Source organism: Zootoca vivipara, chromosome 2 (assembly GCF_965207765.1).
Source record: "Zootoca vivipara chromosome 2, rZooViv2.hap1.1, whole genome shotgun sequence".
NCBI classification, from domain to species: Eukaryota; Metazoa; Chordata; class Lepidosauria; order Squamata; family Lacertidae; genus Zootoca; species Zootoca vivipara.
In genome coordinates this window covers 59,755,218-59,780,703 of record NC_142584.1, presented here as the reverse complement: position 1 = coordinate 59,780,703, position 25,486 = coordinate 59,755,218, and the positions used below count along the sequence as shown (strand labels likewise).

Sequence of the window (25,486 nt, the reverse complement as noted above, 5' to 3'; positions counted from 1 at the left end):
ATAAACACAGATTAACACAGCTACCTGTCTACCAATTTAAAATAGGATGCACATCTACAGAGGCTTAAAGCTCCTTGAAGGCTGCATACACACTTTATGCTTAAAGCATATTCAAAGAATATTCTTCCCCTCAAAGAATTCTGGGCACTGTAGTTTACTCCCTACAGAGTTACAACCTCCAGCAACTCTTAACAAGCTAGAGTGCCCAGAATTCTTTGAGGGGAAGAATGTGCTTCGAATGTGCTTTTAAGCTTGTGTGCTTCTCATAGGTATCTACTTGGCTATTGTGGGAGACAGGATTTTGGGCAAGATAGGCCTTTGGCCTGATCATTCAAGCCTCTTATTGGGGGGGGCAGGGTTTTTGTTGTTTTTATTTTGATTATGTATTTTGTGGTTTTCTTCTGTGAATCCCCTGAGACCTGCAGGTATAGGGCAGTATATAAATTCAATAAACAAATAGAAACACAGACTTTAAAAGATACATGGCAATAATTCATAAGCATATTACTATCACTCCTTAAGACTAGTGTTCCACAGACACATGACGAGCAGACTGATTCTTCCTTATTTTAATGTCAAACAGTACACACCCACGCTCACTCAAGAACACATATCAGTAGCTGGAATACATTGTAGATGCTGGCCACTGTAGCTGAGCATTAGAACTGCTCTTTAAAGGGGGAGTGGCCTGTGCTGTCCATAATCACATAAAATTAAGAAGATTCTGACACACAGACTCACATGTGCACTTAACACAGAGATGAGGTCAGGAACCTATTGAATTTTAGAAATGCCTGATCAGAGTTATTTGTCCATTCATCTATTTGCTTTGTAAGGAAACAGGGACTTCTCAACACCCAAAAGAGGCTTTGTAGATTGTATATAAAAGTTTTCTGAAGCGTGGATTCTCCAGGGGATTTCACCCATTACATAGATGCACACATTTGTTGGCCAACTCAGGAAGAAAAGCCTGTGTGGACAAATTAGTCCCAGAAAATCATCTAGAGCCAGACTCCAGACAGCACATTTTTATGCCAGGCTAGAGGCGAGAGAGATTTCTTTCCCTCTTTTTCTGCCAATTATTTTTAGCAAAATCTTAAAATATTGCTCACTAATGGACTGCCCCCCCGACCTTTAACAACAGAGGCCACCAGAGAAAAGAATGCAGACAGTCACACAGAAGAACAGCGTGTATCTGTGCCAGGAAATGGGAACTGCATTGTGCTTCTACAAATAGCCTCTTTCCCAATGCATATTGGTTTAAGAAGGAACAGAAAAAGGCCAACTGTTAGAAAATCAAGCCATGTAAGGGAAAAACTCAACTTATCTAGGTACCTTTTCCCTCATAATGTATTAGAGGTTCTATAGAAAACCCAGTCTATTCACAGGTCCCACACAATACAACAAGCCTCCAGTCTACACTTCACTTTCGCTGATGGTGAGCCAGATAGGTAATGGCCTCACACCAAAGTCCTTTCTTGATCTTCCTTCACTAAAGCTCTCCCCAAAGCTGGAGGTAGAAAATTGCTCCTACCTGCTCTTTCTCTTTAGGGGATGAAAGAATAGATATTGTGATCTGCATTGTTTCATAAAATAGCAGCATTTCATACAGGTTTGAAAAATAGGACTTAGAATGTCAGATTTGATCTTTCCTGGTTTTACACTTGAGGAAAGAGGGTGCCTTGAAATGCTGTGATCCTTTATGAAGAACTGGCAGTGCTAACAGAACCAAGTTTGCCTCTTAGAATCATAGAATCTTAAAGTTGGAAGGGACCCCAAGGGTCATCTAGTCCGAAACCCTGCAATGCAAGAATCTCAGCTGAAGCTGTCCTGTTGCTTGAGGTGTGGCTAGGTGGGCCTCAAGTTGCTGCACCTTCTCCTCCAGCAAAACAACCAGCTTGCCCTTGCTACAAGTGTACTGCTGCTTGTTCTCTGGAAGAATGACAAACATGGCACAGGTGTTACAGGTCACTGCAGCAGCTCCCTTGCTCTCCATGTCTCTGGTTCTGTGCACACCAAGAGACAGAACTCTGGGCCTCCCCTGCTAAATGCCCTGGCAAACCCCCCTGTTTGCGACGTCTGTTTGCGAGCTCCCAGGATCTGCGCACTGAGCTAAGTTTGACTTCTGCTGGTTGCTAACTCCTCCCTCAGCTTCGCTTCCTTCTCAGCTGTAACTCCTCCCCCTCGGATCCTGTGTTTCCTCTCTCTCTTTCGTGGTTGCTATAGGAGGCTGTTTTCATGCATAGGACCCAAAATGCACATAAATCCCCCCTCCTGCTACTTATGCAACATTTGAGTGGTGTGAGGGGATAGAATTCAGACGCTAAATAGAATGCACATTCTAGTCATTCCTGTAGGGGTTTTTTGTTTTTTGTTTACATTCCTATGAGACACCGATTCAAGCATAAGACTGCAATTTAAGCCCCACAAGCAAAATTGCCAACTCAATACATTTTGAAAACTGAAGAGCAAACTGCACTTTGGGCCATTTCAGCCACTCGCCCATCCATCATATTTGCATGTGTGCCCCTCCACTACGTACTTCAGGTAGTGTGTGGCATTGGGGCACATACGGCCATACAAAACTAAGTCCAGTGTATTTGATAGCTCCTCCTCAAAAAGAGAGGAGGAGGTGTCTGTAACTCAGTGGTAAAGAACATCCTTTATATACAAAAGGCCCCAGGTGGGCCTGGGAAAATCCCATCTGATAGAGCCTGGAGAGTTCCTGCCACACATTGTAGACAACAATGAATGATATGGAAGGTTTGCATGTCTGCCCCTCCACTCTGTACTTCAGGCAGTGGATGGGTTTTATCCAGCTAAGTTTAAATGAATGGATCTAAGCTAGCAATGCCCATTAACTTCAATGGGATTACTCTGCATTGGATACAACCCTACATTCCAATGATTATACAAATTGTGTTTACATGTAGGCTGATTTCTACACATGCTCACACATCTCTCCCTATCCTCTACCCTGGCAAGTGGCAAGCAAGAAGCATTTTCAAAGTGCAAAGCAGGGCTAAAAGCAGGGCTAAAGAGGGGTGTGACCCAATGAAGCCTCAAGAGCCAGATAGAGAGGTCTGGAGGGCTACATTTGATCCCCAGGCTTGACGAGGTCCCCCATCCTTGATTTAGTTGTTAGACCACAGAATGTAGTGACAGCTTTGGGAGAACTACACTGAGTGACACAATGTACGCTAAAAACTGCAAAAGAATAGCTAGGTGACCATCAGGGGGGAGGAGGAAGATAGATTAGATAGGAAGAAGGTAGTTTATGGGATGCTAGGCCCTGACCCTGAGGAATTCATAACTGCTTCGGTGAGGAAGGGAAAACATCAGTGGATCCAAGTGACCTGTCCTAGACATTAGAGCAGCAAGACATAGATTCATTGCACACCTCTCCACATCGAACAGAACCTCAACAACACTGGGATTCTCAGCAGAGTTATGCTGAGTTCACTGCTATGAGATGCTAAATGCATCTGGAAGTGCCAAAGTGCAACTTTGTGCAAAAGTTCAGGGGTCTGTTTCCTCACGTTCTCTCCACCTTCCCCCAACTGGAGGGGTGAGCTGGGAGGCTGCCACTTCATTCAGATCATGGACTCTTCCTCATCCTCTTCAATCTCTTTATCTACCTGAAAGGCTATGTTCTCGTAGCTGGTGATCCCTCCATATTTCCGCATGTGAACCATCAAAGGTTTAGGTGACTGGCTGCCTGCCAGAGTAGCCACATACATGCCAGTTCTGTTCTCCTCCAGGGATGGACCCCAGTCCATGGTTGGCCTGCTAGCTTGCTGGATTCTCTGCAGGTAGAAGGACAAACAATTACAGGAGGTACCATGATGGACATCCAAAAGAATGTCCATCTCCGGGAATCCAAAATTGCTTTGATACTGCCCGAAGCATTTCTGTGAAAGAGCATGGAAGAACATCTCCAAAGCTCCCAAGGCATGACCAGTGAAGTAAACCCAAACAGTGATTAGTGTTTGCACAGCCGGTAAAGTTGATGAGCACAGAGCACTGGTCCTTGTTCACTGTTAGTGTCAACTGTTTAACTCCAAAGAAGTTATCAGCACCTGTGGAGGCAAACAGTTCTGTTCATTTCAAAGGGTGCCCTGATGGGGTGCAAATATGCAATATAGTCTGAGATTAGCAGCAATATCATATGTTCTTTTCTGCAAAGCAGGAGTGCAAGGCTCTGCTATATTGGTTCTATGTTTGAAAATATTTCAAGTTTATGCAATGCACATATGCACCACTAGATGGCAACCTCTGTCCCAGCAATATAGAAACTTGATTATTAAAAGCTGTTTAAATGAAGTACTGTAATTCAAATGAAGATAGGTATTTAGAGTATCTCTGGAAAGTCAATTTTTTTGAAGATTGGATGGCAAGGAAAGTTCCTTTGCTTTCTCCACACATTCTTTTTAAATGGCTAAATAAAATGAAACTGACAACCAGCTATCCTCTAGCAGAGGGGAATGATTGCAACCTCATTCACTGTACCTAATGGTATGACCAACTCTGTTTAGACAAAGCATTAAACTGAGGTTAGTTAAAACAAAAGAGAAAGCTTCCTATCTTCTCCTTGTAGCCACAATGGTCATATAAAGTAGATGTAAAAGGTACAAAAACAAAGATCCCATGAGAAAACAGACCCTCCAAGTGTCCCTATTTTCCAGGGACAGTCCTGGATTTACAGAAGCCATCCTGGTTTCTGATTTGATCCCAGAATGTCCTGTTTTTCCTAAGGACATCCCTGTTTTCATCAGAGAAATGTTGGAGGGTATGAGAAAACAAAGAAAATGACCCCGGAAGCTGCTTACCTGCCAGAGTGTTCCTTCCTCGTGGAGCACAGCAAAAACCATCCCTGTGGGGACCATCAGGCAGGATATGATTCCCATCAGGATGCCCAGAATCTCAGCCCAGAATGGAAAACGATAGGATCCATTATACTCTGATGGTTCATACTTGATGATGCTGTACACCAGCAGAGCCTGAAACAAAGAGCATCATCATAGAGTTGCACAAGGCATTTCCCCTTCCGTTTTGAGTCGGCTGTAGGGAGTGCTGTCCTACAGATGAACTTTTAATCTCAGGAAGTGTAGGACAAGACCCTGCTAACAGACTAGGGGAGAATGAGATGAGCTGGGGGAAATGATTCAGAACTACCACCTGGCAGAGACTGAAGGTTTATCCATACCTCCGCCAAAAGCCAATCTGCAGCGCTGAATCAGAACAAATTGCAATCAGGTTTTTCAGCAGATTGCTATTTGTTACACATAGCACTAAATAGAGGATTTTCTGGGGGAGAGCAACGGGGCAAATACAAAAGCACTCAGATGCATGCCTAGAGTGTGCGGGACAAGTGGAAAACCATTTGGACATGTGCTTTCTAGGCACAGGGCAAGCAGAAATGTGGTCAAGCCTTTATTCAGTCTGTTGTTTCCATTTGAGAGGCTTCCCACCCTCTTGTGGCATTTTAGATGGTTTTGATAAAGGTATTGTCCAGCTGTGGATACTGGAGCATATTTACCATCATTGTCACTGGAGAAAGGAACAACCAGCAGGCTTTGAAGTATATCCCTGGCTTGAAACCCAGCATCATATGAATGTCACGGCAGAATCTCTTCATGCCTGTGGAGAACAAAATGATCTGTAAGAAATGGGATATTGCATCAGCTGTTTTCCACTAAATCATTAACGGCACAACCCTATGCAAGTTCACTCAGAAGTAAGCCCCACTATGGTTAATGTGGCTTGGCCCCAAAGGATGGCAGCCTGAGACTATCTGGGAGTAAACTCCACTGAACACAGTTCAACTGACTTCCAGAGAAGCAATTTTTAATGGTACATAAAGATGTGTAACTTACCCACAAAACAAACAATAGTACAAATGTATTCTGCAGAATACATTGTCTTTAAAATGTTAAAACTTATTTATATGTACTGTATTTCTTGCATTTATTATATATTAGTGGTTTTGAGACTTTTAGTTGTAGTAACAACAACAACAACAACAACAACAACAACAACAACAACAACAACAACAACCACCCTTGGTGCAGTTTGAAAGCCAGGGGTGGTACAATCTAAGTTATCATTTTAACCACTGCCACGTGCATCTTGAGATGTTCCAGATCTTACTGGCAGTCTTACTTACCTCACAAAAGCCAATGTATATCTCTTTGTATTTATCAATGTCACTTTAAAAATCTCAACACATACTCAGCAATTCAGAACTGAATTTCTACACTATCAGTGTATCTCGTCTTACCATAGACACGTGTCACCACCAGGCAAGTGGTAATGACCACTACCATGAGTCCAAACCCAGCGCTATAGTCATCCAGCAGCACCAGCCAATACATCCCGCCCTAGGAAGAAGAAGCAGTGAATGGTCAAAGCCTCTATCAAGACATGGGATTGTCAACTCAGTGAGTTTACTTGTGTCAATGCATCCTGTTCTACAGGCCAGCACCAGCATTTTAATGACCTGAATATTTAGGATGTATGAACAGGGGTGTCACGTACCAAAGAAGTCACGCTAGGAATTTCATGGGCTCATTCTATCATGGCACAGAAAACACTATGATTTGCTTTATAAATCACAGCTCAAATTATGGGTGGAATTCTACTGAGAACCATCAGCGCAAGGATTTCTAATCACACCACAGGACATTCCCCTCTTGTTTCCCTGTGTGTCCCTATGCCCTCCCAAAACCTGCTCTAGAGGGTTTGGGGAACCCCTAGAACATTTAGGGAGGGCACAGAGAGAGGAAAGAGGGATAACACATCAATTGCCCCTGTAAATCCTCAACTTAAATGATCAACAGAAAGGTCTGGCTGCTGCAGTCTTTGTCCATTTTGCTTACCTCTGTTGTGAGGATGAGCCCCATCAGGAACATCACAATACAAACGACGCCTGAGAAAAAAGCCTTCTTTGGCCGCAGGTAATATGGGAACTCATCTGTCACCGCAGTAACAATGGTCTCTAGAAAGGCAAACTGCACACAGATAAAAACAGATGCTCTCTTGTAAGCCATAAGCACCATTCGCTTGAGGGCATATAGTTCAAGTCCTTCCTCACAGCAGACTACACTCTTACCTGACTGTCCAGGCCAAGTGTCAACAGCATGAAGAAAAAAAGGAAAGACCAGAAAGGAGCAAGAGGAAGCATTGTCATGGCTTGTGGATACACCACGAATGCCAAGCCTGGACCTAGAAGACAGGCAAAGGAGGAGGAGAATCACAAGGTGGGGTTATACAGCTACAGGCAAGAATATATTACTGAGAAAGAGTCGAGTTTCATGGCTGTAGACATAAGGGCAACTTACAGCAAGAGATGTCAGGAAAGAAGAAATGTCAAAGAAACAGTCTAGAGTTGGCATAGAGCAATGTTTCCCAACTGGAAACAGTTTCCAGTCCCTGAAGTACTACTTGCTTTCTGGACCGTATTTTTTGAAAGCCAAGGGCTCAGGAAACAAGTCATTGATACCCTAGGTCACAACTTAGGATGCTTCAAGACACGGATGATCTAGCAGAATCCAATTGTTGCTGTTCTGATTTAAGCTGGAAGTGGAACACTAACTCTGCTTCTAGATTTCCAACACCTGCTAGCAAAGTGAGTAGCCCCAAATATTGGAGGGTGTGTGTAAATTTTACTGGGACCATTGTGTGGAAGGAGTTAAATAGTCCTTTTCTCTCACCATGATCACAATTGCAGTTACACCCTACCCCACCCTGCGTGCTGTAATTTAGAGTGGGAAGGAAGAAAAAGATGACATAAAACAATGTTATTTAGAAAGGGGAGGGTTAAAGAAGAAGAAGAGTTTAGATTTGATATTCCGCTTTATCACTACCCGAAGGAGTCTCAAAGCGGCTAACATTCTCCTTTCCCTTCCTCCCCCACAACAAACACTCTGAGAGGTGAGTGGGGCTGAGAGACTTCAGGGAAGCATAACTAGCTCAAGGTCACCCAGCAGATGCATGTGGAGGAGCGGAGATGCGAACCCGGTTCACCAGATTAGGAGTCTACCGCTCTTAACCACTACACTACACCACACTGGCTCTCGAGCAACAGAGCTGATTCCTAGATGAGCAATAAAGACCATAGAGGGGAAACGACCTAGAGCATAATTAGAAAATGGTCAGAATACTCTAAATTTCCCAGAATAGCTGTATACCCCGAGGGAAATTATGCAGTAATTCCACTCTCTCTCTCTCTCTCTCTCTCTCTCTCTCTCTGTGTGTGTGTGTGTGTGTGTTTATAAAAAAGAATATTCTTAGCTCCCGTCAAAATAAGGAAGGCGAAAATTTAAAATGTAAAAGGAGGATGTTCTGTTCACGATGTCCTGCAGCATCAGAAATCAGAAGATGGAGGGAAGGAATGTCCAGGCCTTACCTGCTTTGGCAACTTCCTGAACGGGGACGCCAAGTTCTTGGGACATGTAGCCCAAAACAGAGAAGATGGCAAAGCCAGCCAAGATACTGGTGATAGCATTGCCCACAGTAACTATAAACGTATCCCTACAGAATAAAAAATACAGAAACTGGATCAGCAGTCTCTAGCGTCATGAACTGGCCATTTGAGACCCCACAGCAGTGGTGGGGAGCCATTTTCAGTTCAAGGGTCACATTCTGGCGGTCACATGCTAGCAGTAGGCAGGACTAATAGAGGCAAAAGTGGGCAGTATGAATGTCACCTGTGAACAGTAGGCTACTTTCTGCATGCGCACATACGTACACACACACACACACACACACACACACACACACCACCACCACCACCACCACCACCCTGGCAAGCAAGAAGTATGATTAGAGTTCAAGAACACATTCCAGGCAAAAAGACTTAAGGAGATTCCAGAGCACAGCTGGGAAGGGGTATGGCTCAAGACAATGTATGGTCTGTGAAGAGTCCCTGGGACCAGACAGAAAGGATTGAAGGGCCACACTTGGGCCCTGAGCCAGAGGGTTCCATCCCTGATGTACTGAATTGGAAGGCAAGAGGAAGGAAAGGATGACACCACAACCAAATTAGGCTGCCATACTTGCCATCTATTAGGATCTAAGTTGGGGATTCATACCTTAGAAAATGCTACTCTGTTGTGCTTTGGGTTTACATGGAAATATCAAGAGATATGTCACCTATAGAAATATGGAGAGCATTTGTTTTGCTGAGGGTAAAGAGCAGAAACAGAGTTCTCATGGGATCTTTATGCTGATTTTATTTGAATCCCATGATGAGCTGGAATTCTGTGTGGTTGTGCTACATTCCCCTCTCTCCTCCTTGCCCCATGCTGTTTTTGGGGATCTCCCAACATCCCCCAAGCCAATTTTGGGGGCGTGTAGGGGAAGGAAAGTGTGGGAGGCCCCATTGTGCAAATGGAAGTCTTTGCACAGGGCTTTCTCTGATGGAGCAGGGCTTGTTGGGTGAATCTCATCCTTTGCCTTCATTGTTGCAAAGCATCCATATTAGAGGGATGGTGGGGAGCCAGGGAAAAGGCTGACTGATTTAGTCTAGATCCAACTCTGTGCTACTTTCCATTGTAGATTCTCACTTGTTTTCTGTAGTTACGTTTTGTCTCCTTCCTCTTGCCACATCCACAATGCATCTGCTACTCTATACAGCTTCCATTCAGGGATCAGGGAGCTCTCTCTGTGTTCCATCTCCATGCCATGTTACACTGAAAACATGTACCTGTAAATGTTCTGGTGGAAGGTGTTATATGATGCAAAGGTGAGAAGTCCCCCAAATCCTACTCCAAGAGAGTAGAAGATCTGTAAAGCTGCTTCAATCCACACCTGAAACAGTGTTTGAAAACAAGAGGTAAAGGAGAAGTCCAGTGAAATCCAGAAAAGTCAAGAAGACTCTGCTTTGAGTGACAAACCAGTCAAGTCATCTGCACAGTGAAGCTTTTTCTAAGGATGATCTAACGATTCTAACCAGTTTGAAAGCATGCTAGCTTTGAAAGCATACAGTAGGTACTGCTGCAGCGGGAAGGTAAACAATATTTCCGTGCTCTCTGGCTTCCGTCACAGTCTCCCATTGCACCAGAAGCAGTTTAGTCCTGCTTGCCACATGACCCGGAAAGCTGTCTGCGGACAAAGGTCGGCTCCCTCAGCCTGAAATCGGAGATGAGCCCTGCACCCCATAGTTGAATTCAACTGGACTTAACTGTCCAGGGGTCCTTTACCTTTACCTAACCTCTCATGACAACGAAACATTAAGGAAGAACTTTGCCAAAGCACATCTGCCAATGTATACAAATTTAATAAATAATAATTATCTGCCAATGTCTGCACTTATTCCTTAATGAAGTTAAATGATCCTAAAGTGTTTCTGTACATCTCCTCATGCAGGATGCATGCTAATTTCTCCTTTGCACGTTACAGCAGAAGTGAAGGAAATAAACACACATTATACTTTTGCTTTTTCCTCTAATGCAGTGCTCCCCAACCTTTTTATCGCCGCGGACCAGTCAACGTTTGATAATTTTACCGCGGCCCGCTGAGGGGGGACGTTGATTGTTTATATTTTATTTAGATTGTTTTGATTTAATAATTTTAATTTAATTGTATTTAAATGTTCCTTGGGTGGCCCGGTACCAATTGATCCACGGACCGGTACCGGTCCGTGGCCCGGGGGTTGAGGACCACTGCTCTAATGCACAGGAGAACTCTGTGTTTCGATTGGACCCACCTAAGTGCATTTCTATAGAGTGCATGCAATACATGTACTAGATCTCAGACAAGTCAACACATGGGAAGGGGCCATGGCTCAGTGGTCCAGCACATGCTGTGTACACAGAAGAGCCTGTGTTCAGTCTTTGGCATCTCCACTTACAGGTTTAGGAGTGGGATCTGGAAGAGCAGCTGCTAGTCAAAATAGGGAACAATGGGCTAAAATGAGAAATGAGGCTCAGTATAAGACCATTTTATATTTTCATATAAATGTCTCATATGAGGGAAGAGAGTGATGCAGATGGAAACGAGGGGGCTGGAAATGATTTTATAGGGGGAGGTGCTAAAATACTCAATTGTTGTTTATGGTAGCAGCAACATATTTAATATAGCACGTTGCTCTGGTCTCAGTGATGTATATTTTGCATGGACAGAACTAAAATGCTATTCTTACATAGCATTGGAATGCCACTTGATTTTCAATTTTATTTTTGCAAGGGCTGTTCTGCTTACAAGTGGGGTCCAATTAAAACCTGATTGGCCTATCCAGCCCCTAAACATTCTTCTCAAACAGGCATCCCCAAACTTCGGCCCTCCAGATGTTTTGGACTACAATTCTCATCTTCCCCAACCACTGGTCCTGTTAGCTAGGGATCATGGGAGATTGGGAGTTGTAGGCCAAACCATCTGGAGGGCCGCAGTTTGGGGATGCCTGTTCTAAAACAAGAGCCTTTTCCTTCCTTGTGCATCCCGCCAAGCTTGAAGAGCCCCCTGCTGCATACATCTGCTCTGAACATGGTGAGCATTTGTGTGTGGCAGCCGAAAGGGTAGGTCAATGTAATTAAGGTCCACTCTACAGTGAAATCACATGGCATAAACCTCACCTTGGGAGACAGTAGCAGGTCAAACTGTGGTGTGAGATAGAACTTGATTCCTAACCAGGCTCCTTCCAGGGTCACACCTCGAATCAGGAGCATGATCAGGATGAGGTAAGGAAAGGTAGCTGTGAAATATACAACCTGCAAGAGGACAGAAGTATTTGATTGAAGCTGCAATGGTTCATTTCAGTATGCATAAGAAAATGTGGAGATGGTGGCTGTCTACAGGACAGCTCTGTAGAAGTCTTGCAGTGTTCCACAGATTATTCAGAGCGGTTGTCATGCACCCATAATGTCCAACCGTTGTGGTGTATTGGTTGGAGTGTTGGACTAGGACCTGAGAGACTAGGGTTCATATTGCCACTCAGCCATGGAGCTCACTGGGTGGCCTTGGGCCAGTCACCAAATCTCAGCCTAACCTATCTAATAAGAGTTATGTGAGGGTAATATGGAGAAAGAAAAAGTGGTGTGTGACTCCTTGAGTTCCTTGGAGGAATTGGGGAATATAAAACAAACAAATAAATAAATAAATAAATAAATAAATAAATCCTCTGCACGTTTCAAGAAATTCAAAGTTAGAGCATCCCCAAAAGATGGTTGTCCAGACCTCCAGTGATGGAGAGCCCACCACCGCCCTTGGAAATTGACTTGAGTTTGCTCTTACCATCAAGACATTCTTCCTAGTGCAGCTGGGGTGGGGGTACACATGGTTATTGTCAGACAATGATCCCAATTGTACGCTGGAGGAGACTGGAGCTGTACTTGTTGGCCCCACCAGCTCTGTTGGGTCCCCTGTAGCTTGTCCTGTCACCCTCCATGCATCGGAGGGCTGAGCATCTGCAGCTGGGAGGCTGCTTTACTTGCAGAGCTCCCCACACAACCTTGGCAGCAAATTCTAAAATGTGTGGGGAGTGTCCACATGTAAAGCCAAACCCCACCCCCCATTAAGCCCCAATGTATGGAGGGTTACTGGCTGGGTCACTGCGAATGCAATGGAGGGGAAGAGGCCAACAAGTGAGTCTAGCTAATAGTTCCAGAACAAGCATAGCTTCAAACACACTAGTGCCTGCTGCCGATTCATACTTTACCTTGCCGGAGGATTTGACTCCCTTTAGGATACATAGGTACACAATGACCCAGGCGAGGAGAAGACACAGGCATAGATTCCAGCGGATCCTCCCAGGATCGCCAATCCCCGAGCTCTCCTGGATGTGCAGGACATAACGACTAGGACAAAAGGGAGGTGGTTAATGGACAGGAGCTTCACGTCTCTCTTAGTACAAGGGAGGGCAAATCTGCCATTGAAAACCACCTAATTTAGGAACATTAACTGGATTGGGCCAAGGGCCCCCAAAGGGTTGGGGATCCCTGATTTAGAGTGTGGAGTTGTCAATCAGGTCCAATATGGTTGTCAATGGTCACCTAAACATTGCCTGGCCTATCGTACTTGCCTCCAGTATTCCTCACTTGGGCTGACAGTGTTAGAGATGTTGAGGGGGACAGCGCCATTCCCCGTGCGCATGATGTGGTGGTCCAGGCACAGGTCTGTGTTCCACCAGTTGCCGCAGTACTGCCAGGGCAAGTTTTTTGTCAGCGAGGCAAAGAGGTAGAAGAGAACGTAGGCAATGATCATGTTATAGTAAATGGCCACCAGGCAGACAATCAGGATTGTGGCCATGCCAACACCTGAAAAGGGAGCAAAAATGGAAGACAGATTAACATAACGGCAACAAGACTCAGACAGCTCCTTGGGTGCTGCTTATATATGGTGAACATTTCCATGTCAGAAAATCTGAGTCAGCCATAACCACATAGGCTGGCACTTGACCACTGAAGAAGAAAGCTTCATTTGCTTTGGTTACATGATATGTACAGAGGATGGAAGGACCAGCCTATTCCTGGTCCGTGTCAGTTTTGCATGTCTACATTCATAAATCCATTTTGCCCAATTTCTGAAGTAATCTACATTTAAAAAAGAAATCCAAACTAAAATTTACATTTAGACACATATTTTCTCACAAATTACATAAGTACATGAAAATAGCTCTGATGGACTAGGCCAGTAGCCTATCTAGGCCAACATCCTATTTTCACAGTGACCAACGAGATGCCTTTGAGAATTTTGCAAGCAGGAGTGGAGCACAACAGAGTTCTTCCCTCCTGCAATTTCCAGCAATTAGTATTCAGAGGCATACTGCCTCCTACAGGGGAGGCAGTACATAGCCACTGTGGTTAATAGCAATGTCCTTCTTGAATTTGTCTAATCCTCTTTTGAAGCCATCAACTTGGTGGCTATCACTATGCATTGTTAAGGTTGCTTCCAGATTTTGAGGAGGGGAGTTAATATGCAAGCAGGTTATTGAGATTTTGCAAACAGGTGTTTGTTTTACCTCTTCTTCCTGGAAAGGGTAAATCTGGATTAAATGCCATGCCAGGGGAGGGGGGAGGAATACAGGCTGGATACTGCAAAAAACGAGACACACCAACACCACAGTAAACACCAGTCTGGAAGCACCCTAAATATATTTTGTCTCAAACTACACATTTCTATATGCGTTTTAGTAGCTTTTTTGCAGAATTTGAAAAACTGAAATCCCAAGGGATAGTTGCATTCCAATCTGCACATTCAGCTGGGAGGTGTGGATTGTGTCTGCCTGTACTGGAATTTGCAAGGGACGGATTCCTCAAGCATCCCTATCCATTCATAACTATCCACACCAGTAATTTTCATCCTGGCTGTCACATTTGTCATCATCTCTAGTGTACCCTGTTGCATTTAAAAGCACACAAGCCATGTGAAAACATTGGCCTTGGGGTTGTTTCTCATGCAACTCGGAGCTTGAGACTGGACCATTAAAACTCTGAAACAATGAGAGAGAGAGAGAGAGAGAGAGAGAGAGAGAGAGAGAGAGAGAGAGAGAGAGAGAGGCTGCCTTCTCTGTGCCTCTCACCATGCAGCTTCACTGATCCCTTTGTGTACCATCCATTCGCACCCATAGGAGTAAGTGGGCTTCTAAGTTTGCTCCATGATGAGCAGAGACAGTGGCAACAGCTGCTGCTATGCCTTTTTGCTACTGACACAATGGACCCTGGTTTTATAGTTCTCAGCAGAAGAGAGGGAGACAGAAACGTCAAGGAAGCTGAGAACTGCCTTGCATGCACACACACCTTTAAACAGAGGGCTTATCTTCCAAACAGCAAGAGGCCCCAAGCTGGAGAACTGGCCCAGCGACAGCTCCATAAAGAAGATGGGAATCCCACAGATCGCCAGCATGATGAAATAAGGAACAAGGAATGCCCCTGTAGGATAGAAAATCGTGACACAAGGCACAGGGGGCATGGGTGGATGTTGCAGCACAGTTAAATGTGAGCACCTTGTTATATAACTTCCCTATATAGCATAGATTCATTGTGCTAGGAGGGACCTTGGATGTCATCTAATGCAACACAAGCTCAATGTAGGATCTACAGTGCAGGCTGCAACTTTAATCTAGATTGAACATTTCTATGGAAAACCCAGTAGGTTAAAACAAAAACAAAAACTGGAAACAGTAAATGTGGATTAAGTTGAGAATGGGAGTGGGGAGAACAGGACGGCATTTTGTTGTCATTGTGTGGATACTGCAGAAAAACTTGCATGCCTGAGCAACACCAAGTCCACAATAGCTCCCTTGATTTCCAGTTACTTTAAATGTATGTGCGAATGCCCAGGTTGCCATCTGAGAACTCTATGGCTCCAGCATTGGAGGTACCCCCTATTGTAATAACTTGCTTGTGATGGGACCATAGTTCAGTGGTAGAGAACATGCTTTGTTTGCAGAAGGTCAAGAATCATTCCTTAGCATCTCTGGTTACAAAGATCAAGAAATGGGTAATAGGAAACTGAGATGATCTGGGGGACTTTAAGGTGAAAGCTGAATCTAAATGACTTGACAAGATCACTGGAGTGACTGTGGTTCAGCCATGAACCCAATTAAATCCCCATAGTATCCTAATCAGTGGATTAAAATGGGGGGGGGACCTAAAACGTCAAAGACTATCTACATGGCACATATTTTCAAATTTGCATTTTTGGCAGCTGTCTAAGATTCACAAGATTTTCTGTCAATTCAAAGGGTTCAGTTTCCACTCTACTGAAAGCCAGCCAATTTTGTCAAAGAAAAACAATTCCACCCACCATTCTTAGAAAAGCAATCTGAAGACACTGTTCCTCAAACACTAACCAGAAGATTTAGCCAAGCAAAATCAAATTATATCTCTGAATTCTGTCAGCTTCCTGGGACCGACACCCCTATGGCATAAGCAAAACACTGAATCTTGCTGTTATTGTTACTTTTCTTCCCAGTGGAGAAGATGGTATCTCCAGGAGTGTGCTGCCCTTTTACATCCTGAATTCATGCAAGCTGCACTATACATTGACTCAGAAGGATGTATGCCTCCTACTGATTCATCAGCGTTGCTTTCGGAAACACGCAGAACATTTGACAGAGGTGCCTGGCATCATGCTGAAGCTTAAGAGTAAACAATTCATATGGAATGGCAGCCAGCCCCTTGATAAATGTGTCCTTAGCATAGCTGCCAAGTTTTCACTTTTCTCGCGAGGAAGCCTATTCAGCATAAGGGAAAATCCCTGTAAAAAAGGGATAACTTGGCAGCTATGGTCCTTAGTTGTATATCCCAGGACACCATAGGGGTATAGGAAATGGGTCACGGAGGACTAGCACCCATGAATAGAATACACAATTTAGGGACCTGTGTCTTTTCATCCAGCACTGAGCTGGAGCAAACTACAGGAATTTGAGTTTTGTATGTTTAGGTGTTGACTTCCTGGCAGTTTTTGTTGTGATCACCCTGTCTCCATTTTGGTTTTGTAAAAATTAAAGGGACCATAACCTAGGCAGATATTCTTTAGATACCACTTCAATAGATGGACGGGGTATAAATAATAAATTATTTATTATTAATAATAATAATAATAATAATAATAATAATAATAATATTATCACTTTTGTCCCTCGTGTCTGTCTTTTTTTAAAAAAATAAAACACTCCATCTCCCCTTCCCTGCATTTCAGAGATGCAGGTGTACGCTCCCACCTGCCAGATCAATGTCTTGCAAGCTGCAGAGAGAGACAGTAACTCAACAGTGTCCCCAGGGTGCTTGTGCCCCAGCCAAGAGCAAATGCACATCCAACCCAGGGGATCAGCACAGCACAGAAGTTGATGCAGGAAATCAGGTGTCCGCTTGGTGTGTTTCCTGAAGTTGGTTGTGGCTACAAGCAAAGCAGCAGCATTGGGGAGTTCTTCTGGGCCATGCCTGCATTGCAGCTGCTGCTTTGGGAGTTGCACACACACACACACACACACACACACACACACACACCTCCTACCTGGCGCCAGTTTTCTATGGTCAGTTTTCAATATAGAGATGCAGCCCTCCAGCACAGGATGTGGCAGGAGCCCACAAAAGCCCTAGTAAGAAAAGCCCAGGGCTTACCTCCTCCATTTGTGTAAGCGCGGTATGGAAACCTCCAGACGTTCCCCAGTCCAACACAGTAGCCAATACAGGACAAAAGGAAATCTAGCTTGCCTGTCCAATTCCCTCTGTCTTCAGGGTACTCAATCTCCAGGTCACCATCTCCTTGATCGCTTGGAGTCATTAGCAAGTCTGGAATCACTGGCTGACAAGGGGCAGAAGTGAGTAATTAAAGACAAGGTTGTTGGAAGAAGACAGAAAGAAATGCAAGGGAAACTTCAGAGAGCAAGGGGAAATGATTTTTTTTTAAAGAAAAGTGTTGATAGAAGCTAGATGATGGTATATGTATGTAAGATACACACACAGGAGTGGGCAACCTGTGGCCCTCCATGTTATTGGACTACAGCAAACTTAGGGGAGCACAACTGGTTCAGTCACACTGGACATGGTGCCTCAGGGGTGCCTTCTGGGGAGCCCAAGAGGTGGAGGGGCTCCGAATGTTGGCGTCACACAGGGCACCACTGAAATTTGAAACACCAAGAGATCTGCCACTGAGTGATCGTAGCTTTCATCATTGCTGCCCATACTGCTTGGGGCTAATGGGAGCTGCAAGGAAAGACTTGCCTCTGTCATGAGCTGAGTGAAGTCCATCTTCTCAGCCACAGAGTTCCAAAGCTGTTGCCTGTCTGCTTTATACAGAGTTGATGGAGGTAGACTCCAACATCATCTGGAGAGCACCACATGGACTACCCTTGGTCTACTCTACACTGACTACGCTCTGCGGGGGTTCGTTTCCAACACACGTTTTCCCAAGCCATATTTGGAGATGCTAGCAGTTGAATCTGAGATCTTCATCATGCCAAGCTTGTGCTCTGGCATAGAGCTACACCACTTCAGCATGTCATAGCTGCCAAGTTATCCCTTTTTTACAGGGATTTTCCCTTATGCTGAATAGGCTTCCTCGCGAGAAAAGGGAAAACTTGGCAGCTATGCACCATGTCCAGTCCTGCTCTCCCTGCTTGCATGATGTTTCTCAGGGATTAACTTAGCCCCTATTGCATCTGAATCACACCCCTGGGCCAGCGATAGCTAACATAGTGCCCTCAGACGTTGTTGGACTCCAACTCCCATCATCCCTGGCCACTGACCATGTTGACTGAGGCTGATGGGAATTGGAGTCTCCTAACACCTGGAGTGTACAACATACAATGAGTACATTGGCTACCACTGCTCTGGCCCAACAAACCCTCTATGGTTTGCCAAGTTAAAAAATAGCAACCCATCATCTCTCTGGCTTCCATTGCCTCATTTAAGAACTGCCTGCCTAGCTAAGACACTGGCTGAACTAGTCTGACTTAAAAATGACCCTCCTTGACGTGGCTTCCAAATATATTTTCCCCAAACAAGAAGCTGCCTGCTTCTTGGTGCTTAATTTCATAAAAAGAGAGGTGACAGGGCCCAACCCTATATGGAAACCCCACACTCTGACTTGAAAGCTCTCCCTTAAAATCCTTGACATGAGGGGACAGGCTCTGGCTACTCAGCAGCAATTGAAAGGTTCACTTGCTGAAACTCAGGAGAACTATTTGATCTTTATTATTAATTCATATGTTCCTTGAAAACAGACAGAGCACTGGTGAGCACTGGCCCAAATTAAACGCTGGTTCTCTTTTTTTCTCCAATAGCTGCCCTTTCCTCTCCCACTGTAGGCTACAGTTGTAGCAATGAGCTCCTCTTATTCAGTTTCCATGGAGACAAGTGAAGAAAGTGTTAGTCGGTGAGGAAACTGGTGTAATAATGAAGCACAGATTTACCTGCCATATGTTTACATGCTGTTGCACTTACATGCACACATATCTCTGCTCAGACCCAGCCATACAAACATGTCTGTACGTGGGCAAGCTAATATCACACACATGTGAATAACATGTGCATCCGTATACAGACCTCATAGATGCAATTATATATTTTTATTTATTTATTACATTTATATCCCACCTCTATCTTCCAAGGATCTCAAGGTGGTGTACATGGTTCTGCTTAGGTTAGACTGAGAGATGGTGATTGACCCAAGGCTTCATGGCACATATATGAACATGATACCCAGAGAAACTTCTATATATCTTAGTGCAAAAGATGCCTATGTATGTACATGACATATCTTTAACTCATGTGGACAAGTACATAATCATGTACACTCGCTCGCTTTCTCTCTCTCTCATACACACTCTTCAATCAATAGCATCAATTGATGCTTTTGAATTATGGTGCTGGAGGAGACTCTTGAGAGTCCCATGGACTGCAAGAAGATCAAACCTATCCATTCTTAAGGAAATCAGCCCTGAGTGCTCCCTGGAAGGACAGATCGTGAAGCTCAGGCTCCAATACTTTGGCCACCTCATGAGAAGAGAAGAATCCTTGGAAAAGACCCTGATGTTGGGAAAGATTGAGGGCACTAGGAGAAGGGGACGACAGAGGACAAGATGGTTGGACAGTGTTCTCGAAGCTACGAACATGAGTTTGACCAAATTGCGGGAGGCAGTGCAAGACAGGAGTGCCTGGCGTGCTATGGTCCATGGGGTCACGAAGAGTCGGACACGACTAAACGACTAAACAACATACACACTCTTACATTTATAATAATCTAGACCTAACACATCAAAGCAGAAAGTAACTATATGGACAGGACAGTGCCAACATCTTTAGAAATGAATATAACCAGGGAAAATCTACTAAAAATGCCCTTCATGGTACTGTATATTCTTCCAGGCACCATAATAGCCACTCATCTGTTCACTGAACACATTTATATGCCATTAATCCTCCAAAAGGCTGTCAAAGTGATTTACAATACAGCATTTTAAAATGTAGAATATATTAGTAACGTTAAGCAGCTACAAGATAAAATTAATACAGACCGAAAGCTTCCTTTAAAAAGCCACATTTTAGCTTCTCACTGAAAAGTGAGCAAGTGAGGCTCTTTCTGGGGAGGTCATTCCACAGTCTAGGCTCAGCCGTCAGAAAAGCCATCTTGTGTCACCACCTGCCATATTTCAGGCAGCAGGAGGGCTACCAACAGAGTGGCAGTTGAACAGAGTGCTTGAGCATGAGCAAAAGGAAGAAGGCAGTCCTTAAATCGAGCTGGCCCCAGATCATTTAAAGCCTTGAGGTTAAGACTTCAAATTAAGCTGGTACCAACTGGAGCATCACTGGGATGACAAGATCAGAAAGCGTCATACCAAGGCAGCTACATTTTGAAGCAACTGAAGTGCTTTGGAAAGGCAGCGAGCCATATAAGGAACATGTTACAATGATCTAAACTGGGCATAACGGGCATGAAGAACTGGCCAGGTCTTCTCCAGCTAGGAACACAACTGGTGCATCAGCCAAGGTATGCTGAAAACCCAGGGCACCCAGGAGCAGTGCAGGATCCAGGAAACTTCCTAAAGTGCCTATGCGATCATTCAGGAGATTGCATCCCCAACCAGATCAGAATGATCACCTAATTCAGGTTCAATGGAGCTTCAAACCATGTCTTTACCCCATGCCCATTACCTGATTTAGTTTCCCTGCACCAAACTCCTATTTCAGGCATAGGCAAGCTCAGCCCTCCAGATGTTTGGGACCACTGGTCCTGTTAGCTAGGGATGATGGGAGCTGTAGTCCCAAAACATCTGGAGGGCCGAGTTTGCCTATGCCTGTCCTATTTGATGAAGAGGTCATCTGCACATGTGCAATGGCCGTCTCAGATGTACACATCTCAGCTTAACCACAGCTTATGTTTTCAAATCAGGTGGAAGGTGGTTTAAGGGGAAATGCATTGAACAAGAGAATTTCTCAAGAAACTGCATGATACAGATGGGTTTTAGCCAATATCATGTGTACTCAGTTTCACTGTTCCAGTAGTGGGAGTGCACTGAAGCTGGAGTAAATGGTATCCATGTGTACACAGCCTAAGTCTCACCATTACGCAATGTAAGTCTCCAGTTTCTAAACCTCTTGCAGTAACGGCTTATATTTTTCCAGGGTTTTTGCTGAAGCAATGAGATCTTGCAATCATTCCCTTGTAAGAAAAAGGAGTGGGGCAGCACACAGAGAAAGTAGGACAAACTAGCTGGGTGCAATGGAGTCTGTGTTCTAAAGCAAGTTGGGGTGGGAAAATGCCTTTGAAGTAAGCAGCAAACGTATTTAAAAATGCTTAGCTGAGTAAGGTGTACAAGGAAACTATGATGACTTTTCCCCTATTGATATAATAATAGTGTCTGTGTACATACGTGTGTGTACGAACTTAAGAAAGCAGTAAATTTTAAGGAAGTTTTCTGTTTTATGAACAATTTTAACTGATTTTACCCACGGTATTACTTTTGTAATCTTTATGTACATCACTTATACACTTCAGTGATTAAGCAGTATATAAATAGCTGGGGGGGGAATAATTTCAGCAGGCATTGTAATGCTTTTACTGGAGAGAGAGAGAGAGAGAGAGAGAGAGAGAGAGAGAGAGAGAGAGAGAGAGAGAGAGAGAGAGAACCTTACACTTTCCAGAACACTTCTTTTTTGGAGGTTTTTTTTTGAAAATAAAAATAAATGCCTTTGTTTAAGAAACATGTTCAATAAATAAGTCAAAATCCTTTAGGTTTTTTTTCCTAGCACCTGTTTGGTATGAAATCAATGTTAACTAGTAATCTTTAGATTGGTAGTTCTAATAGATTCTCTTGAACCCCATTTTCAGCCCACATTATGGGCCAAACTACTTACCTTTGATTGCTTAATCTCTCCCTTCTACCCCCATCCTGCTATACTCTCTTTTGTCTAAATGCCCTTCATCATCTATGAGACCACTATGTCTCTAAGCTTGGTCCTTGGTTATTGTTTTCTAATCAGTGTCAGTATCTCAGGTGCAATGAATCAACCCACACAATACTTGGCTCTCTCTCTCTTTAACTGCAAAGCAGAGGCATAGTATGAGGAAAGTAGTTGAAGAACTAGTGTTCGCTGGGATATCCAGTCACATACATAAATTACTGTGTGAAAATGTCCACATCACAGCTTATAGTCACTTGCACTTATTTTTTCCCTCCTCCTGCCGCGGCCGGCATTGCTGCTGCGCCTATCACTATGTCTTATTTTCGGGGTATGGCTTATATTCCTTGAATACTTAAAAATCCTGCTATGGCTTATTTTATGACTACGTCAGGCATCCCCAAACTGCGGCCCTCCAGATGTTTTGGACTACAATTCCCATCATCCCTGACCACTGGTCCTGTTAGCTAGGGATCATGGGAGTTGTAGGCCAAAACATCTGGAGGGCCGCAGTTTGGGGATGCCTGAACTACATCTTAAAATAGGGGAAACAGGGTACTATGCCATGGGATGTCTGAAGAAAGAGTATGCCTCCGAGCATATGTAGCGTGCATATATCCATAGCTGCCAAGTTTTCCCTTTTCTCACGAGGAAGCCTATTCAGCATAAGGGAATTTCCCTTAAAAAAAGGGAGAACTTGGCAGCTATGCATATATCTAATACCTGAGAGCAATTTCTAGCACATGGCTTTCTACAAATTGAGCACCGAGAAGGGTTAATGAAATTATCCCACAACTGAAGTTTTATGAATCAGCCTAAAGTTCATTCTGACAAAGGCCCTACCCCTGTTTTCTGGCCAAGGCCAGTTTCCACTGACTGTGATCACTCTTATACTTTGGAGTGACGTGTTTGTCTCTCCGTGCTACAATCTGGTGCTTTCTTTAGAATCCTGGTGGCATTCTGAGCATCTTTCTTTGCTTTTAATTTTTCTTAGGCAGCCTTCTGTTCCTGAAGGGGGAAAAAATCCAATCACACACACCATCGCTTGGAACAACAAATTGAGGCGAGAAGCTGTTCTTCCCAGGCTGCAAAGTTTAAGCATTGTGGTTATTCTATAATGCCAAACTCTGCTGGGAGACTGAGAGACTCCAGCACAGGTTCCTCAGCAGGAAAATTTTAACAGCTTGCTGCCATTCCCTTCTCCTGTCCTTTGTCTTCTATGAAGGCATCCTCAAACAGAAATAGTTCAGAGTAGAAAAAACAAGGGCAGAATCAGAGCGGGAGGGTGGGGGATAGTTCAAATAAATGAAGGAACAATGGATAAGCTAGCTTTGCATATATATATAAAAAGAAAGTGTATGGTGACTATTGTGGTAAAAAGGCAAAAACGACAAATAGTATTATTCCAATACACACCAGATAAATGTGATAGACCACCTTTTGGAATACGAAAAACTTTTATTAGAGTGTGTGTAAGCCCCACAAAAGCTTTTATTTTACTGGTTACAGGTAGGTAGCCGTGTTGGTCTGGATCGAAGTAAAATAAAAAAATTCCTTCAGTAGCACCTTAAAGACCAACTAAGTTTTTATTTTGGTATGAGCTTTCGTGTGAGCTTTCGTGTGAGCTTTTGGTATGAGCTTTCGTATCTGAAGAAGTGTGCATGCACACGAAAGCTCATACCAAAATAAAAACTTAGTTGGTCTTTAAGGTGCTACTGAAGGAATTTTTTTATTTTATTTTACTGATTACTGGAAAGATCATTGATTCCACATCACACTCAAGAACATTGAGTTACAGGAGTGAGAGAAAATCCCTCACTTTAAGAAATGCATCTGTGCCAAATCTGAGTCACAAGCTGGCAGCTGGAGAAATCAACAGACAACCCCCCCCCCAACACTTCAAAATGAATAATTTTCTCCACAGTTTTTGGAAAAACTTGTCAAGGGAGTGTCCCATTTTGTAGACCTTGACTTCAGATCTAGTTGGAACCAGATGTGATATGTAGTAGTCTCCCTTCACTCTACATTAGCACGGTCTAATGATGCCATCTCTTTCATTTCCTGTTCTATTTTACGTGTGTAAAATAGAGGGCTTAGCTCTGTAATATTATTATAATAATAATTTATTATTTATACCCCACTGATCTGGCCGGGTCCGCCCGCCACTCTAGGCGGCTTCCAACACACACTAAAATACTGTATATTAAATCATCACAGATTAAAAACTTTCCTAAACAGGGCTGCCTTTAGGTATTTTCTAAATGTCAGGTAGTTGTTTATCTCTCTGACCTCTGATGGGAGGGAGTTCCACAGGGCGGGTGCCACTACTGAGAAGGCCCTCTGCCCGGTTCCCTGTAGCTTTGCTTCTCGCAGTGAGGGAACCGCCAGAAGGCCCTCGGCACTGGATCTAAGTGTCTGGGCTGAACGATGGGGGTGGAGACGCTCCTTCAGGTATGCAGGACCGAGGCTGTTTAGGGCTTTAAAGGTCAGCACCAACACTTTGAATTGTGCTCGGAAACGTACTGGGAGCCAATGTAGATCTCTCAGGACGGCGGCCGCTCCCAGTCACCAGTCTGGCCACCGCATTCTGGATTAATTGCAGTTTTCGAGTCACCTTCAAAGGTAGCCCCACATAGAGCGCATTGCAGTAGTCCATGCAGGAGATAACCAGAGCTTGCACTACTCTGGTGAGACAGTCTGCGGGCAGGTAGGGTCTCAGCCTGCGTACCAGATGGAGCTGGTAGACAGCCGCCCTGGACACAGAATTGACCTGCACCTCCATGGACAGCTGTGAGTCCAAAATGACTCCCAGGCTGCGCACCTGGTCCCTCAGGGGCACACTTATCCCATTCAGGATCAGGGAGTCCCCCACACCCACCCGCCCCCTGTCCCCCAGAAACAGTACTTCAGTCTTGTCAGGATTCAACCTCAATCTGTTAACTGCCATCCATCCTCCAACCGCCTCCAGGCACTCACACAGGACATTCACCGCCCTCACTGGTTCTGATTTAAAAGAGAGGTAGAGCTGGGTGTCATCCGCATACTGATGAACACCCAGCCCAAACCCCCTGATGATCTCTCCCAGCGGCTTCATATAGATATTAAAAAGCATGGGGGAGAGGACGGACCCCTGAGGCACCCCACAAGTGAGAGCCCAGGGGTCTGAACACTCATCCCACAATACCACTTTCTGAACACGGCCCTGGAGAAAGGAGCAGAACCACTATATAACAGTGCCCCCAACTCCCAGCACCTCTAGACGATCCAGAAGGATGTTATGGTCAATGGTGTCAAAGGCCGCAGAGAGATCCAGCAGAACTAGGAAACAGCCCTCACCTTTAGCCATATTTGCCGGGTCTAAAGATGTTTTTTTTAAGAAGCGGTTTAATGACCACCTCTTTCAGCAGGTCTGGGAAGACTCCCTCACAGAGGGAAGCATTCACCACCCCGCGAAGCCCGTTGCCCAGCCCTTCCCGGCTCGCTTTTATAAGCCAGTATGGGCAAGGATCAAGGAGACAGGTGGTCGGTTTCACTCGTCCAAGCAGCCTGTCCACATCCTCGGAGGTAACAGATTGGAATTGATCCCATGAAACATGACTAGACAGGGCTCTAGCACTCTCCCGCCCTAGCCCTGCTCCCAT

General features: G+C 44.4%; 1 protein-coding gene across 1 annotated transcript in view; it reads right to left on the bottom strand.

Moving 5' to 3' along the window:
- Nucleotides 1–373: 373 nt before the first annotated feature.
- Nucleotides 374–25,486, bottom strand: part of SLC6A7 (solute carrier family 6 member 7) — a 27,838-nt gene continuing 2,725 nt past the window's right edge. Inside the window, 13 exon segments of the mRNA XM_060271637.2 lie at nt 374–3,806; nt 4,830–5,000; nt 5,540–5,640; nt 6,281–6,380; nt 6,879–7,067; nt 7,070–7,224; nt 8,408–8,532; nt 9,707–9,810; nt 11,574–11,708; nt 12,656–12,794; nt 13,019–13,253; nt 14,736–14,867; nt 17,064–17,247. Of these exon segments, the coding sequence (XP_060127620.1) occupies nt 3,594–3,806; nt 4,830–5,000; nt 5,540–5,640; nt 6,281–6,380; nt 6,879–7,067; nt 7,070–7,224; nt 8,408–8,532; nt 9,707–9,810; nt 11,574–11,708; nt 12,656–12,794; nt 13,019–13,253; nt 14,736–14,867; nt 17,064–17,247 (1,983 nt within the window). The 3' untranslated portion in view covers nt 374–3,593.